Below are 23,644 nucleotides of genomic sequence, written 5' to 3'. Positions count from 1 at the left end.
TTTCTAAGAGTGTTACCTAATAGTTTCTTTGATTGTTAAAAACCTTCAGGGCCCCGCTAGTGGGGGAACCTTCAAGACGCCGGACCGTAGCGAGCAATTTCATGAGACCCCCTAGCATCCAATTCCAACGGGGGTCCCTAACAACCAAACTCCGGGGGCCCCAACTCCGATGGGGCCCTTGCATCCAATTCGATTAGGTGCCCTAGTATCGAATTTCACCGGGCTCCCTAACCTAACCACCGGGGCCCTTTCATCCAATTTCACTGGGGCCCTAGTATCCAATTCCATCGGGGCCCTAACATCCAATTCCAACAGGGGGTCCTAGCTTCCAATTTCACCGCCCAATTCCACCCAGTAGGCACTTTGACGTAATGGGTTTTATTTGCTTTTGGCTGTTACATAATAGGACTTGTTAGAGTCTGCTAGTCAAGCGACGAATCCCCAGTCGTAATTGAGGGGAGGGGCACGTGGTTGTTACGTAATAGCGATGTACACTTGGGTGTTACGTAATGACAATCTACCCGTGGATGTTACATAATATTTTAAGAGATTTCATTTTTTTTCAATGCGTTATTTTTTCTCATGGAGCATTTATTAACTAAAGATTTTTCTCCAGATTAGGACTCGAAAGAGATTCCCCCTCAATAGAATGGAGCGCTAGATAGATGGACCAAGAAAGTCTTTTTAATATTTTGATTCGGCTAATACATTTTACACGATAACCTATTGCACGCAAGGAGAACCTCCTGTTCGCACATACTAGAATGATTAAATGAATTGCTTGTTCCCGTATGGCTGCAACAATTGAGACGCAGAGGAGAAAATCGACTACTAGAAATTGCTTAAATTTGGTATGTACCTGCATGTTAAGTAATGCTTTTAGAGAGTGTTATCAGAAATATTGTAGGTTGCTCTTAGCGTATTTTTGTTAAGTAATATAGTCTTTTACTCTATTACAACTTGAATGTGCTATCAAAATTCAAATAGAAGCGGGAGTATCATTATGGGTAGAATATGGTACATCTTAATACATATCAAAAGTCTTTCTTTTCCTCCTCACTACGCCGAATTTTACACTTATATTAAGGGCATTCTTGAACTAGCATACCAATGAACATGGGCTACAAAATAATTAAATTGTGTAAACGACTATCTATTGAAGTTATTGTACATAAGAATTTTATTAATAAAAACTAAATTTAAAAGCATTATTAAAACACAAGAAAAAGCAAATCAAACTAAAAGATAAAAAAAACGTGAAAAAAGCTTATAAACGATAAAATATAAGCAAAAACAACCTTGAATTAAAGAAAAGCGAAGATCCTACCAATCAATTCGAGAGGGGAGGGGTTTTTCAGAGGTAAAGTTGTATTTACGCTTTACATCACGTTTTGCAAAGGTGCTATAAGCAAAAATAAAGAATTTTCCTTTTTTTTCTACTTTCAGTTTATAAAAAAGCTTGTTTTTTAGTTCCCTTTTCAATCAAAATTCTTGACTGAAAGTTAAGATAAACATTATAAATTAAACATGTTATTCAAAAATTTTGAATAGCCTAGAATCAAACTAAGTCTACGGTAGTGTAATTAAAGAATACAATTTAGCCCCTAGGCTAAATTGAAATTTACTAGTAAAAAAAAATAATAAAAATTAAATGGCTGGGAAAATTGGGCTTCTGATATTTATTTGTGTAAGCGTCTTCATCGGAAAATTGTCTACTCTTCAAAGGAAAGCTAGGTTTTCAAATCTGAATATTGGTCATCTCTTTGAAAAAAATTAAAATAACAAATTTATCGCAACATATTAAACTTTTTAAAAATGAGTATGTCGCGAGACGAAGAGCTCATTCGAACCTCATCGATCTTGGCCGGGAACTCGCGTCTGAGAATTGGTTTGCCAAGACAACAGCGCGGACTGACTGGACGAGAATATGTATTATCGCGTAATAGCTTTGTCAGTAATTTTTTGTATCTACATCTTTACACCATTTTAGTTTCAACAGATTTATTGGAACTTTATCCCTCACTAGATTTTAAATTAAATTTACGACCATTTACACTACCTACCACAACCCATAGTTGTCGAGGTTCCCTTTAAATTGCGGGTATATCTTTTTTCTCCAATCCTGAGTTCATCCAAGCAACCTATTAAGCCCCCCCCCCCTAAAGAAAATCCTGGATCCGCCCCTGAATAATTATTTTCCAATTTAAAATAATAAATTTCTTAAATTTATCCAAACATATTTAAACTCAAAAAAATTAATATGTCTTGAGACGAAGAGCTGATACATTTGACCAGCGAATCTTTTGAAATAGATTCCGAAAGGAGTTGAGCAGTTTGACGGGTTTGTGTCATTGTGTAGCTTTGTTAATGAGAAATACCTATGTCGGACTATTTGCTGAACTGATAGCTATTGCGAAGTTCCAAAATAGGTAGCGGTTAATCAGCAGAACTATTTAAATTAATGATATACTTGCTCAGAAAAGAAAGGTGTTACCAAGGTGTCTATCACAGAGAGGAACTCAAACCCATTGAATTGAATTGAAAAGAAAGGTAACGTCGTAAGTCATCAGACAAGAGAGTACTGTTAATCAATCATCATTGAAAAGAAAGGTAATATTAACTGTGAGAAAATCAAGTTTCTAGGTGGTATGCTATAGTTAGTAAGATGACCAGTACTGGGACACTTCAATCACTTTGCCTATTCTGGGACAGAATATTTGGTTGGATTGCAACATGTCCAATACTGGGACAAAAGACAGCAGATTTTCTGGAAGCAACCCAGAAAAATGTGTAGATTGGGTGTCCAAGATTAAAGTCTTTTGTCCCACTATTGGACATGTTATAATCCAATCAAAAATTCTGTCCCAGAATAGACAGAGTGATCAAAGTGTCCCAGTACTGGTTGTCTTACCCAATAGAATAATTATAGTAGATTAAGTGTGCAAAGTGGCCAAGACTAAAGTATTTTGGGTAAAATTCTAGTTAATTGACTTCTTGCTATCTCAGAAAGGGTTTACGTTAGGAAAATGAAACTTTCAGGGATGAATCTACAGACTAAAGTATGTCCTGTTAGGTATTTTGAAGCAACTATCTCCACTCCTTCTCCCTCTAGAGGGCCATGACCTTTGATGACCTTAAAAATATGTGTGTTATAAAAGTGAAACCTTGTAAAATAGATCTTCTGCTTAATTGATCTACAACAAAATTGTTTTCAGCTTCATAACTTTGCTCAATTCCATTTTATAAGGTTTTAAAGATGCAGTTCCAGTTCCAAAAATTGTAGGGAGGTATATGGACTAACAACAAGTCCTTTCACCTCTTTGACATCTTCTCTAGAAAAACTAGCTACTGGAAGCACTATTCTCCTCCAATCTGCAAACAATGGATATATATGATTATGAACAATAATACACTGTTATTGATTGTGGGAAGTACAAGTACCTGAGCTACCTGTCCCCAGCAGTTTAAGGCACTAGGCCGGCCAGTACCAATACGGCTCTTCCTAGTCATTCCCGCTCTCTTCTGCACAATCAAAAACTATGGATAAATTGCATCCCTTTAAAAATTGAGATGCACAAATACATTTCCTAAATTTTGAAAAAAAAACATTGATATGGCTCAAAATTCTACTCAAATAACAGGAATTGCATTTTCAGAACTAAAGGTAGAGAAAAAGCAACTAGTAACTGAAAATTGAGGTAAAATGTTGTTTTGTCAAAATTTCAATAGGTCAAATTTGTCATGTAGTCATGTAGGCAAATTTCAGGGCCCTCTAGAAGGAGAAGGAGTAGAGGTGGGTACTTTAAAGTACCTTCCTGGGACATACTTTATCCTGTAGACCTATCCCTGAAAGTTTCATTATCCTAACCTAAACCCTTTCTGAGATAGCAAGAAGTAAATTAACTAGAATTTTACCATATTGTGACCCAGAATTGGACATGCAGTAAATTTATGGCAGTTCATATAACTGACTTACCAATAAAGTGGACATAATAATAAAGGCTCAAAATTCTACTCAAACAGGAATTGCATTTTCAGAACTAAAGGCAGAGGGACAGCAACTAGTAACTGAAAATTAATGTAAAATGTTGTTTTGTCAAAATTTCAATAGGTATAGACCCATGTTTATATTATAGATTATAGACTAAGATTAGGTAGGTGACCAAGTACTGGTTTTCTTACCTGTACTTGATGCCTTTATTTTACAATGCCCTTAAAGGGCTCAAAGCAGCCCATAGTAATCAAAAATTTCAAACTAAATTTTTAAAAATTGGCTTGTGAAAAAAATTGCTATTTGTAGTTGATGCACAATGGTAGGCTAGTTATCATTTTTATCAAGTAATAAAGTGTTATGCCTATTATGAAAAAAAATTTGCATAAATTCTTAGAAAGGGACAGGAACCCCTCAAAAATAATGTCAGTTTTGCTATAGTGTCATTATTCAGGTGTTTCAGACATCTAGTTTGAGCAATAAGGTCTCAAATCTCTATTTTAAATTCTTAAATGGGCTAAAGTGGCTCAAAACAGGCAATAGTAACCAGAACTTAAAAGATATGTTTCTAAAAAGCTGTCTAGGGACAAAAATTGCCATTTGTAGCTGATTCAGGAATGATAATTAGCCCACTATTTTCATTAGTCTTAATAGTTAAACATTATTTTGAAAATAAATTTGGTGGAATTTTTAAGGTAAAACTTCACTTTCATCACAAGCTGTCTAAACTGGAAACTATGCTACAAAGCAGCATAGTTTCCATACTATAGCACTTAGAAATGCTAATTCTAGAACCACATCCATTTCTGGTTGACCCTCCTCCATGGGGCAAACTAAAAATGTGTAAAGTGGGAAGTGTTTTGAAGCCAAAGAAAAAGTTGGGGTTGTACAATATGAATAAAACTATATTTTAAATACTAATCCAGTCATCACTGGTAATTTCTGTACAGTAGGAAGTTGAATGATAATTAAAAAACTCATGCTTCCATTAATGCTAATATCCAAGATGGTTAATTTTCACTTTTAAATTATATTTGCCAGCTGTTTCTAAACAATTGCAATAGTAGCTGCTGTGACATTGGCCTGTGACAAAATTATAACCAGCAAATCAAAGCAATTAGTTAAATATTATGAAAGGTAGTCAGTAAAACATCCAATTTTGCTTACAGGTAACATTATCTGTAAAGCTAAGCATATTAGTCTGTGAACCCTGTGGGCAGCAGGGTAAGGTTTGATTGGTTAAGCATTGTGTGTTATGGTCATGATCTTTTATCATTGCAACCCCATTTTCCCCAAAAATTGAGGTTAATGAAGGGCAAGCTTCTATGATGTTAAAAGTTTGAAGGGAGGATATTTTAGTTTTTTGTGAGTTTTATTTTAATTTTTTTGAATTATTACATATAGCTAGATTCTGATGATTGCATAGTGTTCTTATGTAATTGTGTTGCAAGAGCAACACTTTGGTTTTGTCCCGTTTTTTTTTTTTTTTTTTTTTTCCTATGCTGCTGATCTCAGCTTATTCCTGGAAACTGGTAAGGGTCTAACCTGTGCGGTTTTTACGGAAAGTGTGGACCTCAGGCCGGATTGATGAATATGACATTACATTTTGGAAAGCTCCGTAGAACTCTTGCCTGGGGCCAAAAAGGATGGTTTTTGCTTGTCCACGAGCCAGAGCCTATGGTGTGCGAAGTGAAGTGGAGTTATATAGCCTATGTCAGAGAGGAGTATCTGAAGTTGTGCAGCCAAGCTTTCGTTTCATCAAACCATGTTTCTGCTTTTGAGTGGAAAGCTCCATTCTAGCAGGCAAGCAGGCAGGCACCACTTTCAAATTGAAGATGGACTAAAATCTATAAGTGTTAAATATATGCGGTAGTTCCCCGGCCCCACAGCCAATATATCTTCTCTGAGTGATAAATAGAAAAATTTACAGAAACAAAAAAGTGCGATTTTCCCACGGCTCCGAAAGTGCTGCCATCTATTGTTTCTAGCCATTTCTGTTCGTGATTTCAACTGACTTTACCATTCTTTTTTTTCTACTTGGGATTGCAATAGAGAAATGGTATCAGATATACCTCTTAAACTTTAAAAGTTCTCTCATTGCTAAAGAAATTAGAGCTTATCCTTTGCTCCTTTCTAAGTGGTGGTGTTAGAAAGTTGGCCTCCGGCAAAAAAGTCAACTTTTAAACTAAGACAGATAGATTTTTTTTTTCAATGACAACCGATAGACCTTGATGAGCTGATCAAAGTATATGTCATCCATTTTTTGTTACAAAAATTCCTTCATGACATACACCAGTTTGAAAGTTTCAAGGGGTTGACAACTTCAGTGGTAAGGTACACACTTGAACCAAAAATAGGCCGATACCAATTGTGAGATATGTAGGGGACTTCCAAGCAACAGTCGATTATTAGCTTATAATCATCTTTGGCAATGAGGGGTTTGCAACTTTTGCTGATTGGTGTACCTATTATCTGTTTCTGGTGTAATTGATGGTAAGAACAACTTGGTTCCCGATTGTAAGACATGTAGGGGAGTTGTAAGTAATAATCGGCTGTTAGGCTACAATGACTTCAGCGACAAGGGGTTTGGAACTTTTGCTAGTTGGTGTACCCATTATTTGTTTCCGGTGAACTTGGATGTATATCCCGGGAGAGGGACTTGTAAGTAAGAATCGGTTGCTAGAGGAGGCTCACGAGGGGCTACAAATTTGTGCAAATTGGTACACATTTATGGAATCAGGGACCCATAAATTTCCTGTAATGACTCGCCATCCAATAATAAGCGATCCTGGATGGCGAGTCATTACAGGAAATTTATGGGTCCCTGATGGTATTTTAATCCTGAAAAGTTACAATAGCTTTATAATACCAACTAGATTACATAAGATAATGTTCCAAGTTTCCATCCGTCATGATGTCTACGATTGAAAAGGATAAAGTTCAACCGGCTGCAAAGTGACATTTAGGGGCCTAGTAAGTAATAATCGGCTGTTAGGTTACAATCATTTTCAGAGATGAGGAGTTTGCAACTTTTGCTTGTTGGTGTACCCATTATTTGTTTCCGGTTGAACTTGATGTCTATCTCGGGAGAGGGACTTGTAAGTAAAAATCGGTTCACTTTAGGCTAGAAATTTGTCCAAATTGGTGCACATTGTATTCAATCCCTGTAAATCTGTCGGTAAGAAAGTTCATATCGATGGTCTATTAATCACTGTAACCTAGAATTAAGATGTTACGCAACGGGTACAAACGATAATACAAAACAATGAGGTTGTTTTGTAATAATTAATAGAATGTCATCTATGGTATTTTGATCCTGAAAAGCTCCGGATAGTTTTATTATTAATACCAACTAGATTATACAAGATATTGTTCCTAGTTTTCATCCGTTACGATGTCTACGATTGAAAAAGATAATGTTCAACTGGCTGCAAAGTCAATTTAGTCCTTTCTTTCAATATTCTTTTGTTGTTGTTTTTTCAACGCTGGGGTGTGATCATGTGATTACTGATTGCGTTCTTCTTTGAACATACTGTTTTAAAAGCTTCGATAGGCTGACAACTTCAGCATTTAACCGATAGCGAAGAAACAAGTACAAACAATAATGTAAAACAGTGAGGTAGTTTTGTAATAATTAATAGAGTATCATCTATGGTATTTTGATCCTGAAAAGTTACGGATAGCAAGACAGATAGAATTTTTTTTTCACTGGCAATCGATAGACCTTGATAAGATGATTAAAGTATATGTCATCCATTTTTTGGTAGAAAAATTCCTTCATGAGATACACCAGTTTGAAAGTTTCAAGGGGTTGACAACTTCAGTGGTAAGGTACACACTTAAACCAAAAATAGGCTGATACTAATTGTGAGATATGTAGGGAACTTCCAAGCAACAGTCGACTATTAGCTGATAATCATCTTTGGCAATGAGGGGTTTGCAACTTTTGGTGATTGGTGTACCTATTATCTGTTTCTGGTGTATTTAATGGTAAGAACAACTTGGTTCCCGATTGTGAGACATGTAAGGGTGTTGTAAGTAATAATCAGCTGTTACGCTACAATGATCTTCAGCGACGAGGGGTTTGCAAGTTTTGCTAGTTGGTGTACCCATTATTTGTTTCCGGTGAACTTGATGTTCGTTTCATCAAACCATGTTTCTGCTTTCGAGTGGAAAGCTCCGTTCTAGCAGGCAAGCAGGCAGGCACCAGTTTCAAATTGAAGATGGACTAAAATCTATAAGTGTTAAATATATGCGACAGTTACCCTGCCCCACAGCCAATATATCTTCTTTGGGTGATAAATAGAAAAATTTAGAGAAGCAAAAAAGCGGCATTTTCCCACGGGTCCGAAAGTGCTGCCGTGATTTCGGCTGAGTTTATCATTCGGTTTTTCGCACTTGGGATTGCGGTAGAGACAAGGCATCAGATGTGCCTCTTAAACTTTAAAAGTTCTCTCATTGCTAAAGAAATTAGAGTTTATCCTTTGCTCCTTTCTAAGTGATGACGTTAGAAAGTTGGCCTACGGCAAAAAAGTCAACTTTTGAACTAAGACAGATAGATTTTTTTTTTTCGACGGCAGTCGATAGCTTTTGATGAGCTGATTAAAGTATATGTCATCCATTTTTTTGTACAAAAATTCCTTCATGAGATATAGCAGTTTGAAAATTTAAAGGGGTTGAAAACTTCAGTAGTAAGGTACACACTGAAACCAAAAATAGGCCGATACCAATTGTGAGACATATAGGAGAGTTGTAAGCAACAGTCGGCTGTTAGCTCATAATCATCCTCGGCAATGAGGGGTTCGAAACTCTTACTAGTTGGTGTACCTATTTTTTGTTTCCGTTGTATTTGATGGTAAGACCAATTTGGTTCCAGTGGTAAGACATGTAAGGGACTTGTAAGTAATAATCGGCTGTAAGGCTACAATCATCTTTACCAATGAGGAGTTTGCAACTTTTGCGAGTTGGTGTACCTAGTATGTATTTTAGCATCCTTACAGATTAACAACTTCAGCGTTTAGTCGCAGCGAGGAAACAAAACCAAAGTGTTGCTCTCGCAACACTTTACTCGGCGAAGCCGAGCAAAGGTTGCCGCAACACCTCACGTTGCCCATGCAACGTAGATCTAGTTATTAATTCATATTGCCCAACCCCAACATTTTTCTCAGCTTCAAAACCCTGTCCACTTTATGCATTTTTAGTTTTCTTGAAGGGGGATTCTAGAAAGCTAAAAATGGATGCACTTCTGTAATAATGACAAAGAAGCAATATGCAATCATGAGAATCTTGCTACATGCAGTAATATGCATTTTCCTTGTGATGGAAGTAAAGCTTTACCAATTTTAAATATAGTCTGAAATCCCTCAAAATTGATATCACAGTAAAACTGACAAACTTGTTGTTCTAGAATGTCTCTTTCTAAAGAGCTGCTATTCTTGACCCTTACCAAAGATTTAATGAAGGTTGTATCCTTATATGGTATACCAGATATATACATTAAAGTGAATAGTGCTATGTATATAAACAGTATTGCTCTTGTTTAAAGTAGAAAATGTTTGTATCTGGTTTGATATTGAATCAGGAGTAAAGCAGTGTTGTTTACTATCCCTTTTTACTTGGATCATTTTGATGAACTTTGTCCTAAGAAACACAGCAAAGGGAATGTGGCAGCACTGAATCAAATAGAAAAGTACACTTCTAGGTTCAGATTATGCATATTTAAAGTTTTATCTTTGTAGAAAGTATCCTGCTCTACTGTTACAACTACCCATACTGCAGCAACACCTACCATGATGGTACCATAAAATAAGAAATTTTATCCTGACTACTCCCATTATAGCTACTCTTGCTGCAAATATCCCAACCAGGATTGTTTCTACCAGATTTAGTCTACTCCCTGTACACCCACTTTTACTGAAGCTTATTCTTCCCAGGGCTGTCATGTATGGGAGGGACTCCCACCCTCCAATGTTTTTGGTCACTCAGTAAAAGATATTTTACTAATTTCGGAAATTTACCTATCTGCAGAAATTTCAAACTTGGTTGGGAAATGCAGCAGTTTTACCAACTCCTGTTGTGATTTTATAGATGGTGTCACAATTTCCCATTTGGTCAAATAAACAGCATTAAAATAGTGACATGATATGTACCATAATCTGCATCTTGGTTGGTAAATGCTGCAGTTTTACCTGGTCTTCAAGATCAGGGATTTTTTCTTATTTTCAAACCTATCTACTATTGAAGACCTCAGCTAAGGTAAAATTCTAGATAACAAAAAGGAGTTTCAGCAACAAATATAATAGATGATGTAGACCATAGGTGTGTTTTCATACAAACATTCTCAAAGTTGTTTAAGCAGTTTGTGATTGAAATAACTGGGTAATTGTATCATTGTGTTGCAAGAGCAACACTTTGGTTTTGTTGTTGTTTTTTTTTTGTGTGTGTGAGCTCCCCAATTCGAGCTTATTCCTGAAAAGTGGCAAGGGTCCAACCTCTGCGGTTTTTATAGAAAGTGTGAACCTTAGGCTGGATTGATGAATATGACTTTGTATTTTGGAAAGCTTTGTAGAACTTTTGTCCAGGGCCAAAAAATCTACTGTTTACCCATTTCTGTTCATGATTTCAGTTGAGTTTATCATGTTTTTCGCACTTGAGATTGCAATAGAGAAATGGTATCAGATGTGCCTCTTAAACTTTAAAAGTTCTCTTATTGCTAAAGAAATTAGAGTCTATCCTTTGCTCCTTTCTAAGTGATGATGTTAGAAACTTGCCTACTGCAAAAAGTCCACTTTTGAACTAAGACAGATTGATTTTTTTTTTCGACAGCAGTCGATAGCTCTTGATGAGCTGATCAAAGTGAATGTCATCCATTTTTGGTAGAAAAATTTCTTCATGAGATATACCAGTTTGAAAGTTTAAAGGGGTTGACAACTTCAGTAGTAAGGTACACACTGAAACCAAAAACAGGCTGATACCAATTGTGAGACATATAGGGGAGTTTTAAGCAACAGTCGGCTGTTAGCTCATAATCATCTTTTGCAATGAGTGGTTTGCAACTTTTGCTAGTTGGTGTACCTATTATTTGTTTCTGGTGTATTTGATGGTAAGACCAATTTGAGTCCCGTGCTAAGACATGTAGGGGACTTGTAAGTAATAATTGGCTGTTAGGCTAGAATCATCAGTGATGAAGGGTTTGCAACTTTTGCGAGTTTGTGTACCTAGTATTTATTTTAACATCCTTACAGATTAGCAACTTCAGCTTTTATTTGGAGCAAGGAAACAAAACCGAAGCAAGGAAACAAAAATATTCCCTGTTATGCTTTGCACTTTCCTGAACTGATAATCCAATGTGAGAATAAAACTGGCCAAAATGATTTGCTACAACATTTCCATCACTCACAGAACTTCCATTAATTTCAATGCAAGGTGACTGGCTACTTTTCTGAATCCCCTAAAACACATTAATGACTTGCCACGTTGCTTTAGTATCTCCCTTATGATCTGAAAACTTGTGTTCCTAATGTTTTTGTTTGTCTGCCTTTCCAGGTTATTCACCTTATTTCTAACTCTCTTAAACTCCATAAAATCTACATACTATTTAGAGATTGCTCATACAGCAGGTTCCTTTTGTTTGTCATGTCTATTATTCCTTTCATAATCCGTGGCTTCTGATGGTCATCCTTATTTTTTTAACCAGTCACAATGGACATGTTTTATCGTAAATCGGTTAAATGATAGACATAAATTGATCGTAGGCGAGAGAAGAATCTCCAGAGATTTCCAGGACAGAGTCCTACTTGATGCAACTCAACTCCTTGGTAAAATTACTCAAGTTGTGCTTTTTCAGCTCATGGTCCAGTATTTTCTTTGCCGAGATGTGTCCTTTTTTAAGAAAAGCTACATGGGCATCTACTGGGAGATGATCCAAGCCTTGATGGAGTATTATGTGTGAGTAGCATTGGCTCAAATAACGATGCCCCACAAAACATTGTCAACTAGCGTTGCCGATTGACTATAGGTTTGAGTAGGAATAATATTTAAAGGGTAAAGAGATCATTTAAAACCATATAATTAAAGAATTCCAAATTATCAACTGAACGGTCTAAAAGATTAAAGTTAAAATCCCCCATACAAAAAAAAAATCCATTTTAGTAGCAGAAATAAGCCTCACAAACTCATCAAAACCTGCAATTACTGGGTTGTAAGTAAGAAAAAGTAAGCAATTACTGGGTTGTAAGTAAGAAAATTTATTAGATCATCTACATTCAAATTACCCTGTATATTTGCACAAAAAGTATTATAAACAGACAAAGTGGAAATTGTATAAAAAACAACAACCTCTTTTGTTATAAAGTTGTATTCTATGATTTTGATCTTTTGGTGATGAACACAAGCTGTTTCTAGTCTATTAACCTTGCATCAGGCAATGTCAAACATTACCACATCTTGGCCTTTCTAAAAATACTGAAGTACCATTCAAAATAGAATGAGGTTAATAGCTGAATAGCTATTATAGCTAATAGCTATAATATAGCTATATAATATAATATAGCTATATAATATAATATTATATAGCTAATAGCTGAATAGTGAATAGCTGTTGCTAATATTACTTACTTTATGCCTAGGAGGAGTTTCACTTGGCCAAACAAGTCCTCGAATTTAACTCTTGGCTGGTTGAAACCTTTGTAGCCTAAAGATTAGAAGTCTTCTAGCACTTTTTTAGTAGTGAACTAAATAGTGAATCCTATGTTTGGAGGGTTTGCTCTATAAATGCAAGAAGCTTTCTCTCTTGCTCTTTAATTATGATTTTGTCTTCAAACTTTGCCAAAAGAAATTGTATCACTAGCCAAAATATTATTACTACTATATTGGAGCACTATAGCATTACTAATATACTAGAGCACTGGAGCACAACAAGTGACGGGAGCACCAAGCCACCTGAGGCCAACAAAGCTGCGCACGCTCTACCCACCTTGACTCCCTACCACGCTCCCAATTCACGCTCTTGCATAGCTTGATCCATGGGTTCTAGTGTCGATCTCTTAGCTCAAGAAATTATTTCCTTAAATTCCTTTCAACTGCTCTAAACTCCCATCACCTTTATTATTCTATTTTTCATATTTTTACTGCATCCTATCCATCCCTAATATTTTACCTTACACCATCCCTAATATAGCATATGAACATGAAAATGTAAAATCCCTCAATTAAGAGCTATTAGCTTGAAGCAAATGAAATTTTGATAACCTGTTGAAGGGCATGCTTCTAGAAGCTATAATGTTGTAGGCATAGTAATTCCCGATTGTCCATTTCTTAAAGCCAAGGTACTGGGACAGTTTGGTCGTTATAGCTTACATGCACACTGGACATAGGCCTATAGATAAAATATGTTTTGAACTGAAGGGTAGAGTAGCTTAGCTTGTTACAACTATGAGTGGACTAGCTGGTCCCTTGATCTTTTGATGAAAGGTCATGTTTATTTCTATTCCTGATCTTAAACTGTGTTCTAAATATTTCAGCTTAATTAAACTTAACACCATGAACTGCTGTCAAAGACTTTTTTCATCTCATACAAAAAGTTGGACAATGCTACTCTTTAATAAAGATGTACTACTCACAAGAAACTATTATTCCTATGGAAGAATAACAGATGAAAAAGCTGCAAGATGCATACCTTTATTTTCGGGGTATAGAGGATATTGTTCCGAAGAAGGACCAGGAAACCCTTCAAAGAAACAACTAAAATGTATGTCTAATGATTTCAATGTTTTTAATATGTATTTATGTTTGAATTTTGTACTGCAAAGTTCAAAAAGTGAAGCTTTTAAAATTTGAAGTTCTGTCAATTAAATAGAATTAAAAAAAAAATGAATTTTCTAGGAATCACTTCAGTAAAATTTAGACTACTCAGAGTTCAAAAAGGCGTATCAAGCTGAAGTGTTGTGAAATAAATTAATGAGTTTCTATAAACCTGAAACTGAAGTTAATCTCTTTACTTATCATCTATTAACTAACTTCCTTGTCCAATCTTGTAATGAAATTGTTGCCTATATAAGTGAAATACAATGTGGAATTATGCAAAATTACAAAATTTGGCTAATGTTTGTTGTTGTCATTTGTATGTGAATTATGTTAGGAAATTAATACGCCAATTTTAAATTAATAGCGATTCTTTGCTTTCAAGTAGTAGGAAAATTAGAAGAAAAACTATTTTTTCATTGCTAAAATTACAAGCTATGTTGTGATTAAGTAGAATTTTTTTTAACTTAAAGTAAGGAGCAACACTAAAACTTAAAAGGAACAGTGATTATTACGTATATGAAGGGGGTTGCCCCCTCCTCAACACATCGCTCTTCACACTAAAGTCTATAGTGCTTTTAAAAAAGCTTCTTATCGTACTAATTAAACGACCCTTTTGTTTCAGGAGACGTTCTTAAAGAATTAGGACAAAATTTAAACTTTAGCATAAAGAGCGAGGAATTGCGGAGATTGCAACCCCTTCATATATATAATAATTTTTGGGTATTTGTATGATATACCCTTTACCTAATGTTCTTCTAATATGCTTCTCTGTCGCTCAATCCTAACGAAATATACCAAAGTAAGACAAAAATATAATACTTTAGAAACAAATTTGGGCTATATATTTGCATATTAGGGGGATGGGGGTAAGGTATAGCGGGTCTGCGTGCCTTATATGTTAGGTACAATTATTCTGCATCTTAAGTAGTAAGAATTGCTGTCTAACTTCACACTGTCCAAATACTCCCCCCCCCCTCAATGTGCAAATATGCTTTTTTCCATCTATTCTGTCACTTCTATTTGTCTTGTCTCAGACTAAGCTGAAACAAACTAACGAAAAAAAAAAACAGTTCTCTAAAGTGTCAATGAATGAACAACTTGAGCGGTAGGAGATTTTATCATACAAGTGCCAATTTCTGTTTGTTTTTAAGTTTTAATGTTGCTCCTTACTTTCAGTTGAAAAAAAAACTTTTCTTTTTGCTTAATTTCTGACCGTTTTTTAAAATAATGCCAGGAAATCTGGCTCCATTTCCACGGAAGAATTCCCCTCCTCACGGAAATATCCTTCATACAATACGATACCAGTAAAAATTTAACCCCTGACAATTATCCTCAACATCTCGGCAAAGAGAAAGCAAGACATATAAAAAGAATTTCGTGTAGGAATTCTGGCCAATTCCCCCCGTGTAAAATTTTTCCTGAAAATTTCAACTCGTGAAAACTTCCAGGGGTTGGAATAATTCAATAATTATTCAATTGGGGATTCAATTGGAAATTGATGTTTCAGCCCTTTTCAAGAGTCTAAAGTAATTGGGGTAGCCAGCCCCCTCTCCCATCACGCCCTAACACATCTGATCAACATTTTGAAATAACCATTTTGTTGAAAACAGTCTGAAGATCAAAAAATTATGGTTCTGGGTTTGGGACTCCCCTCCAGCTCTCGGGTAGGGTATCTAAGTTATGCTAGATGTCACTTGTTAACATATATGGTTTTTATAGAAGAGGCGGTCGTATAATCTTTAGAGTGGGCTCATTCAATTGGAAATTGGTGTTTCAGTGTCCTTTTCAAGACTCTAGAGTGATTGGGGGTGACCAGCCCCCTCCCCCTCACGACTTTTCTTCCCTAAATGTATCTTGTCGAAATTTTGAGATAATCGTTTTGTTCAAAATAGTCTGAAGATCAAATAATTATGATTCCGGGTTGGAGACCCCCTTCAGCTCTCGGGTAGGGTCTCTAAGTTACGCCTTTTGTCATCTGTTAACATGTATGGTTTTTATAGGAGAGATGGTCGTAGAATCTTTGGAGGGGGCTCATTCAATTGTAAATTGATTGTTCAGTGCCCTTTTTAAGGGGAAAAAGGGATTAGGGGTGACCAGCCCCCCCTCTCACGTCCTTTCTCTCCCAAATGTATCTGATCTACATTTTGAGATAGCCATTTTGTTCAAAACAGCCTGAAGATCAAAGAATTATGGTCTCGGGCTTGAGTCCCCCTTCCAGCTTTCGGGTAGGGTCTCTATGTTATGCTAGTTGTCATTTCTTAACGTATATGGTTTTTGTAGAATAGGTGGTCGTATAATCTTTGGAGGGGCTCATTTAATTGGAAATTGATTGTTCAGTGCCCTTTTTAAGAGCAAAAAGGGATTAGGTGTGACCAGCACCCCCTCCCCCCTCTTACGTCCTTTCTCTCCCAAATGTATCTGATCAACATTTTTAGATAGCCATTTTGTTCAAAACAACCTGAAGATCAAAGAATTATGGTCTCGGGCTTGAGTCCCCCTTCCAGCTTTCGGGTGGGGTCTCTATGTTATGCTAGTTGTCGTTTCTTAACGTATATGGTTTTTATAGAATAGGCGGTCGTATAATCTTTGGAGGGGCTCATTCAATTGGAAATTGATGTTTCAGTGCCCTTTTTCAGAGTCTAAAGTGATTGGGAGTAACCAGCCCCCCCACACGCCCTTTCTCTCCCAAATGCATCGGATCAAAATTTCGAGATAATTATTTTGTTCAAAATAGTCCAAAAGTCAAATAACCATGAGTCAGGGGTTAAGTTTCTTTTTTAAAAGTTCAAAGTGATCAAAGGGGAAACGGCCCCCCACCCCCACGTCCTTTTCCCCCAAATGTATTTGGTTAAAATTTTGAGATAGCGATTTTGTTCAAAATAGTCCAAAGGCCAAATAACTGCGCTTCCGGGGTCGAACCCCCTACCGGTGCTTGGTCTGCAAGTTATGCAAGTTGCTTATTGTTGATATATAAGGTTATTACGGAAGGAATAGTTGCATAAATTTTGATTTGAAATCGAAAGTTTTAGGGCCTTTGACAAGAGTCAAAAATGATCTACATACAACAAACACCCCTCTCCTCGCCCTTTTCCCCCCAAATGCATTATATCAAAATTTTGAAATAGTCATTTTACTCAAAATATCCAAAGGCCAAATAACTATGCTTCTGGGGTCGAACCCCACCAGGGCAAGGCCTGTAAGTTACGCAATTTGCTTATTGTTGACATATAAGGTTATTATGGAAAGGATAGTCGTATAAATTTGATTGGAAATCGAAATTTTTAGTACTCTTGACAAAAGTTAAAAGTGATGTAAGTCCTACCAACACCCTTTCCACGCCCTTTTTACCCCAATTGCATCATATCAAAATTTTGAGATAGCCATTTTTTAAAAATAGTTCAAATGTCAAATAACTATGACCCCCGGGGTTGACACGCCTTATTTTTATAGCCTTATCGCTTATTTTTATATTTAGCAAGTTCCACGCTGAAGTCTAAGTATGAGTTTTTTGACGAAGCAAAACCAACGCGAATATATGATGCACACGAACTTGAAGGAATTGAAGACGCCCAATGGGAAACAATTGAAGAGTTGGAAGAAATTCCCAGAGCTGATGAAAAATTTTATGGGATTAATCTGAAAAGTAAGCCTCTAACATTACTTTTCTTTGAATAACTTTCAATATTTTTCCCAGAATAGTTGATTCACAAGAGATTTTTAGATTAACACGGTTTCTCTCTTGAGATTATTCTGAATCATGCCCTTTTGCAACAGTCGTTAATAACTATTGGAACTTCAATCAAAACTGATTATCAAAGACGCAGAACTTTTAAAAAAGAGCAAAGTAAATGAAAAGGGCTCTTAGGTGAACTGTGGGGGGTAGTGGGTTTGGTATTAACTTGGCAACACGGGACTCAGAGTTCGAACTCAGCTGCAGCAACAGACTGCAGATCCATGCAAAGGCTCTCTGATGCCGATTCATCACATCAAAACTTTCTTTATCACAAGAATCAAATTTATTAGCAGTTTTTTCTTGTATTCGTAATATTTTAGTATGGCTTTGGAATATACAAATCATGGGCGCACGTAGCTTCTCGTCTACGGGGGGAGGGGGGCTGAAGTTATATTGGTAGTTCATAAAACCTTTTATTGCCAGCAAGTTCTATCATACCTATGAAATCTTTATTAATAAGTAATCACCAGAAATCGTAAATCATCAATAAGCTTCAGCATTAATCTTCTTAGATTGGAGCTAAGTCTTTCCAAGACATTATGCATAATTGCTTCTCGTTTGACTTTTAATCTGTCATTCCTGCTGTTTATTTACAGCTTTTTCAACCATCTACCTTTCATCATCTACTTTTTCAACCATCTGCTTTTTCAGCCATATTTAGTGTAAATTTGAAGTTCTAGGGGGGAAGCAGCTGCCCCCTGCCTTTCTCCTCCGTACGCCCATGATATAAATGATTCGTATGTTCAAACTTGTTTCTTGAGGACTTTTTTAATACCCCAATAATTAAAATCTACGTTATCAGGACATGTCATGAAAAGCTTTCTTAAAGCAGAACAATCATATAGAAAGAAGAATTTATTATATTTTAAGACAATGTTTGAATAAATTAAATGTTTAATTTATCCCCTGTGCAATTGCATTCTTGCCTGTACGAAGTATACGCTTGTTCTCCTTATAGTTATAATGTGCAGTAGGCACCATTTAAAAATCCTTTTTAATATGGTTGTTACGACGTTTTGCAGGAAAACATTACTGTTTTAGCTTTCAAGGAGTCATCAAACCAACTGTTAATTATTATGTTTATTAAAATTTTATCTTTTACAGGAGGTGAACATGGGATATTTGATATAGAAGAATTGGTTGAGATTTTAAGAAATGAGAATCTGATAGATATTTGCGTAGTTAAGATCCCGAAACAAATTCAGTACTGCGACTTTATGGTGATAGCTACTGTAAAATCGGGTAGACAAAGAGCTGGCATAGCTGAATTTGTACGTCAAGTTTCAAAAAGGAAGAAACTGCCTAAAGACCCCTTTCCAATTATTGAAGGAACTTTCAAAGACTCTTGGATTGCTATGGATCTTGGTAAAACTTATTACTTACATTTCCTTCTAAAATGACGCAGGTTAATCATACATCCTACTCAAGAAGTTTTAGACTTTTAGTTAGTATTTTTATGATTCTAACTCTGGGGGTCATGATTTCTGAGGGTGAATTTATAAAGGAATTTGAGAAGTTAGTGAGGATGTTATAATCTATCGTATCGAAATTTTGACATACGAATTCAGACGCTTTGAACTGGACTTACGAGGAGTTTCAGAAAATAATATGCCAGGGGTAGGAAACATGAATTTAAGTGATATTGAATTTATTTACTTGGGTACAGAGGCGTGGCTCCAGCATCTTTTTGGGAGGGGGGAAGGCAAGAGGGGTCCATATCTGGATATTGAAGGGATATGGGCTATATAATATTTTCTTTATCTCCAGATTCTGGGGGGGGACTTGTACTGACATATTAATAAATTCAAGGCAAATAATCAATCTGGACTTGCCCCAGTTAAAGATAGCAATGGGTCTACAATTAGTGATAAGCAAAGTTAAAAGAGAAATGCGCAGAACATTTTGAGAATGTGCTAATATGGGGTAGGGTTACAGGCAAAGATACAGAAAAGAATGAAAAAGTTTGTGACATTTTGGACATGAAGGAAGATTTATTTTTTGAGGAAGAATTAATGACAGTACTGAAAGGATTTAAGAAGCATAAAGTTTCAGGTGTTGATAGGGGGGTAAAGGATTTTTAAAATATGGTGGGTATTACTGAAGATTATTAAAATGAATTTTGAAAAAGAGGAATCTCCTAGCGATTGTAGGAAAACTCTAATAAAACCACTCTCTAAGAAGGTTTGATACGAGTGACTGCGGTAATTATAGAGGCATTAGCTTGGTTTATGTAGAAAGCGAATTGCTTAGTATGATGATACTTTTTAGATTTACAGATGCGTTAGATATAGCAGCGTTGTTTTAGGAAAGGGAGAGGACATGTTGACTAAGTTTCTTAGATTAATAATTGAGGAGTGCCGGAGTTATCAAACCCGTATAGTCCTCAGTTTTATAGATTATGAGCAAGCGTTTGATTAATCTGATAGAAGTGCTTCAGTGAAGGTCCTATCTGTGTATGGTATACCAGATAAATACATTATAGTAATTAGTGATATGTACGAGAATAGCACTGCTGTGGTTAAGTTAGGAAATGCGGTTAGTAGCTGGCTTCGTATTAAATCAGGAGTTAAGCAGGGTTACGTCCTGTCCCCATTTATATATATATATATATATATATATATATATATATATATATATATATATATATATATATATATATATATATATATATATATATATATATATATATATATATATATATATATATATATATATATATATATATATATATATATATATATATATATATATATATATATATATATATATATATATATATATATATATATATATATATATATATATATATATATACAATATAATAGTTTTCATTATAACGAACTTTTAAATAAATATCAAAAGAATTATCTAGAAATACTTAAAAAAATTTTCAACTAATTTCGGAGGTTCGAGAAATGTTGTCGCAGCGCCATTTATTTTTAATTGTGTTTCTAATTGAGCAGATTGTTTTAAAAATTAGCCACATGGTAAAGATGAATTCTATAATTGTTTAGTTCATTCAGGTTATTTGCAATGTGTTAATATTTGTGATTTGGTAAATTTTATTATATTTAGTTTACCTGTTGTTGCTAAAAAGAGGGATATATTAACAGGATAAGCTTGTTTTGGTTTTACTTGGTTGTTTTACATTTGCTGTTTCTTTTTTTCTTTCATAGGCATGTATTTTGGGGGTGATACCTGACACGGGGATGCCATGGATATTCTATGGTAGCCACAACACTGTGCTGGGTAGAGAATTTAAAGTGGCGAAACCCTATATAGGCCAGTGTATTCTCCTGATGAGCCCTTGTGTTGGGTTGTTGCCTCTGAATTATTTGTCTATATTATTTTTTCTATTGTTTGGTAAATGACGACTTATACTTATTGACGACATGACTGCCTGTCCATGGATTATTCTTTATGGTTGATTGTGTATGGCTATGCTGTTTGACCTATGTGATTGTATGGATGAGTAGGGTTAAGGCCTCATTCAAGTGCTGGTCTATATTAATCACTAATTTAGGAAAACAGTCTTCCTTTTCTCCTTCTGTCTCTCTTTTTTTTTCTTTTTTTTGTGTTTGTGCTGTTGTATTAGTGATTTCTCTTTTCATGATATATATATATATATATATATATATATATATATATATATATATATATATATATATATATATATATATATATATATATATATATATATATCATTTTGGTGGACTTTGTCCAAAGAAGGACAGTAAAGGCAATGTGAAAACATGGAATCAAGTGGAAAAGAAAAACTCTCCTAGACTCAGATTACGCTGATGATTTAAGCATCTTAAATGCCAAAATAAATACATTTTTCAGGGTGCAAGAATAGATTTAAAGCTTAATGTTAAGAAAACTAAGTCGCTAAGACTAGGAATAAGTTGAGGCATTAGTAAAGACAGTAGCTCAAGTGAAGATTTTAAATGTAGAATAGCCAAGCCCAGGGTGTTTTTTTACAGTTGAAGAAAGTTTGGAGGAATAGAAGCCACGCTAATGATCGTGGTCAAGTGTGGTTCTGAAACGTGTGTGTTCCGAAAAAAGGAGGGAATTTGCTAGATATTTTTCAGAAAAATTGCATATGGATTGCTTTGGTCACCCAACTGACTGGCCCTATCTCAAATAGAAAGCTGTAGGGAAAAATATAGGCCAGTCCTGATTTCTAGGACTTTAATAGGAGAAAGGTTGCGATAGCTAGGACAAGTTCTGAGGATGAAGAATGACAGATTGCCCAAGACTGTCCTTTTCGGGCAACCGTCTGGACGAAGTTAAAAGGAGGTTTCCCCCTAATGGGGTGGGAGGACGTCGCGAGGAAATATAAGAATTGTATAAGCAAAAGTTTTGGTCCGGCAAAAAAAAAAAAGGCAATATCGTTTTATAAGACTGAAAAAGGCTCTCCTTCAAGAAACTAAGCTGATAAAGTGCTAGGAATATTGATCATCACTCAACTGTAGAATATTTGTACCTTAGATTAGTGGATCCTGATTATATTTTATTTTGTTTAACGAATATGATTGAGCATTTGAAGAGCTTTAAGGAGTTTTGTTTAATGATGCTAAAAATTCATTGCTTTGTTAGAGCACAATCAAACAACACTGCTTTAAATGTTTTTTTTTCACTGACGTGGCTCATTTTAATAATATTACCAATAATTTAATCAGTATTAAATTTGATCAGTTTTTTATCAATAATTGGTCACTAATCTTCTGAGTCAATAGTAAAACCTAGTCAAATACCCAACAATTGTCAAAATTCGTCGATGTTCCATCGTCAAACCAGATTGCTAGTAGTTTACGCAAAATTTGTTATTTGACTGATTTGATTTGTATTTTTCGGTAAAAGATCCAAACGCAAATAGGGCTTTACATTAGTTTTAAAGCAAAGAGTTATGAAAGTTTGTAAGACGAGTAACTTGGCTTGTCCCCTAGATAAAACTTAGAATGCCTTTTAGTGACTCTGTAATGCTGCTTATGCCTATTTAAATCAGCTAATAACCTTTGTATGGCGAAAAGAGAAAGTTGGTTGTTCGAGTTTTTTCACGCTCTTTATTCAGCTACACAATGCTATGCTGCCTCTAAATCCAGTCAGTTCTAATTCTAATCCCACAGGAGCCGCGCTAAAGCCTTAAAGCTAAAGTTATCTCCAGATTTCCTTTTGATTTTAGGTAATATTGTTCTCCACATGTTTGATGACGAGACACGTCAGCAATATGACCTCGAGACACTGTGGGCTGTTGGACCCAATTTTGATGATCCACGGCATTCTGATGCTTCAGAGTATGAGCAATTTTTGACTCAAGTCAACCTCAACTCAAAACAAAACTTTTGTTTAGTACCTCCTGCCTTCACAAATAGTCAAAATTCGCCACAAAAATCTCATGAAACAAGTTGAATGTGAATTCGCTATTTATTTATAATTCGAGTTATTTGAAACTATTTTTGTGATAGTAAATATAATTTTACCTTCGCTAGAAGCCTATTTTGAAATTTATTGGATTTGGTTGTGTTCCTGGTTCTTAATTTTCTATTTAAGATTTCCTGCCATCCCCCGACTTCTTATCAGTCTACCTGCAAGTCGTCAAGGCACTTTGCTCTTATAAGGTTATTTTCTCCTTTTTTGTTTGATTGTTTTTCTCCCTGCATTCCTTGTGATAGAGCCTTGCAAGGGGGGTATTTTGATGTTCATCGCATTAATTAAATTTTATCTTGTTAGTCAAAACCTGCTAGCAACCTCATGTCTTTATTGTCATAATCTCCTCTGTGGAAATTCGTAAGTAAAGTTTTAAGTTCATTTATCAGAAAAGTATAAAAAAGCTAATACACCAAATAGAAGAGGTCTAATAATAAGTTAGTTTAAACTCTGGATCAGATACAAAAATTGAATATCTACAGAAAGTGATATGTCATAGCTCTATTTAAAGTAAAATATACGTCAAACGATTATCATGAACACTGTACTGTCTATTAAGCAGTAATCACCAGCATTCTCAATAGCTGCTGCCATATTTCTGTACTAGTTCACTATATAAAAATTCCAATATTCTTCTTGGCCATTAATTATTTTTTCCCCGTCACAAAAAGTAGGCGAATTGAAAG

General features: G+C 35.4%; 1 protein-coding gene across 1 annotated transcript; it reads left to right on the top strand.

Moving 5' to 3' along the window:
* The first annotated feature begins 1,815 nt into the window (after positions 1–1,815).
* LOC136040730 (uncharacterized) lies at positions 1,816–23,022 on the top strand. The gene is made up of 6 exons (XM_065725034.1): positions 1,816–1,954; positions 11,746–11,938; positions 13,513–13,739; positions 17,271–17,438; positions 18,633–18,893; positions 22,714–23,022. Exons 1-6 carry the CDS (start codon positions 1,816–1,818, stop codon positions 22,938–22,940), a joined length of 1,215 nt encoding a protein of 404 aa, XP_065581106.1. The 3' UTR covers positions 22,941–23,022.
* Positions 23,023–23,644: the final 622 nt, after the last annotated feature.

Source organism: Artemia franciscana, chromosome 21 (genome assembly GCF_032884065.1).
Source record: "Artemia franciscana chromosome 21, ASM3288406v1, whole genome shotgun sequence".
NCBI lineage: Eukaryota > Metazoa > Arthropoda > Branchiopoda > Anostraca > Artemiidae > Artemia > Artemia franciscana.
The sequence above is the reverse complement of the archived record's forward strand: the minus strand, read 5'-3'. Positions and strand labels throughout refer to the sequence as shown.

Bases quoted from the DNA above. Each gene is read 5' to 3' on its own strand.
- LOC136040730 (XM_065725034.1), top strand. From the start codon at position 1,816: ATGAGTATGTCGCGAGACGAAGAGCTCATTCGAACCTCATCGATCTTG. The intron at 1,955-11,745 runs GTAATTTTTTGT...AATTGATCGTAG, and splicing joins ATCGCGTAATAGCTTTGTCA to GCGAGAGAAGAATCTCCAGA. The intron at 11,939-13,512 runs GTGAGTAGCATT...TAAATATTTCAG, and splicing joins GCCTTGATGGAGTATTATGT to CTTAATTAAACTTAACACCA.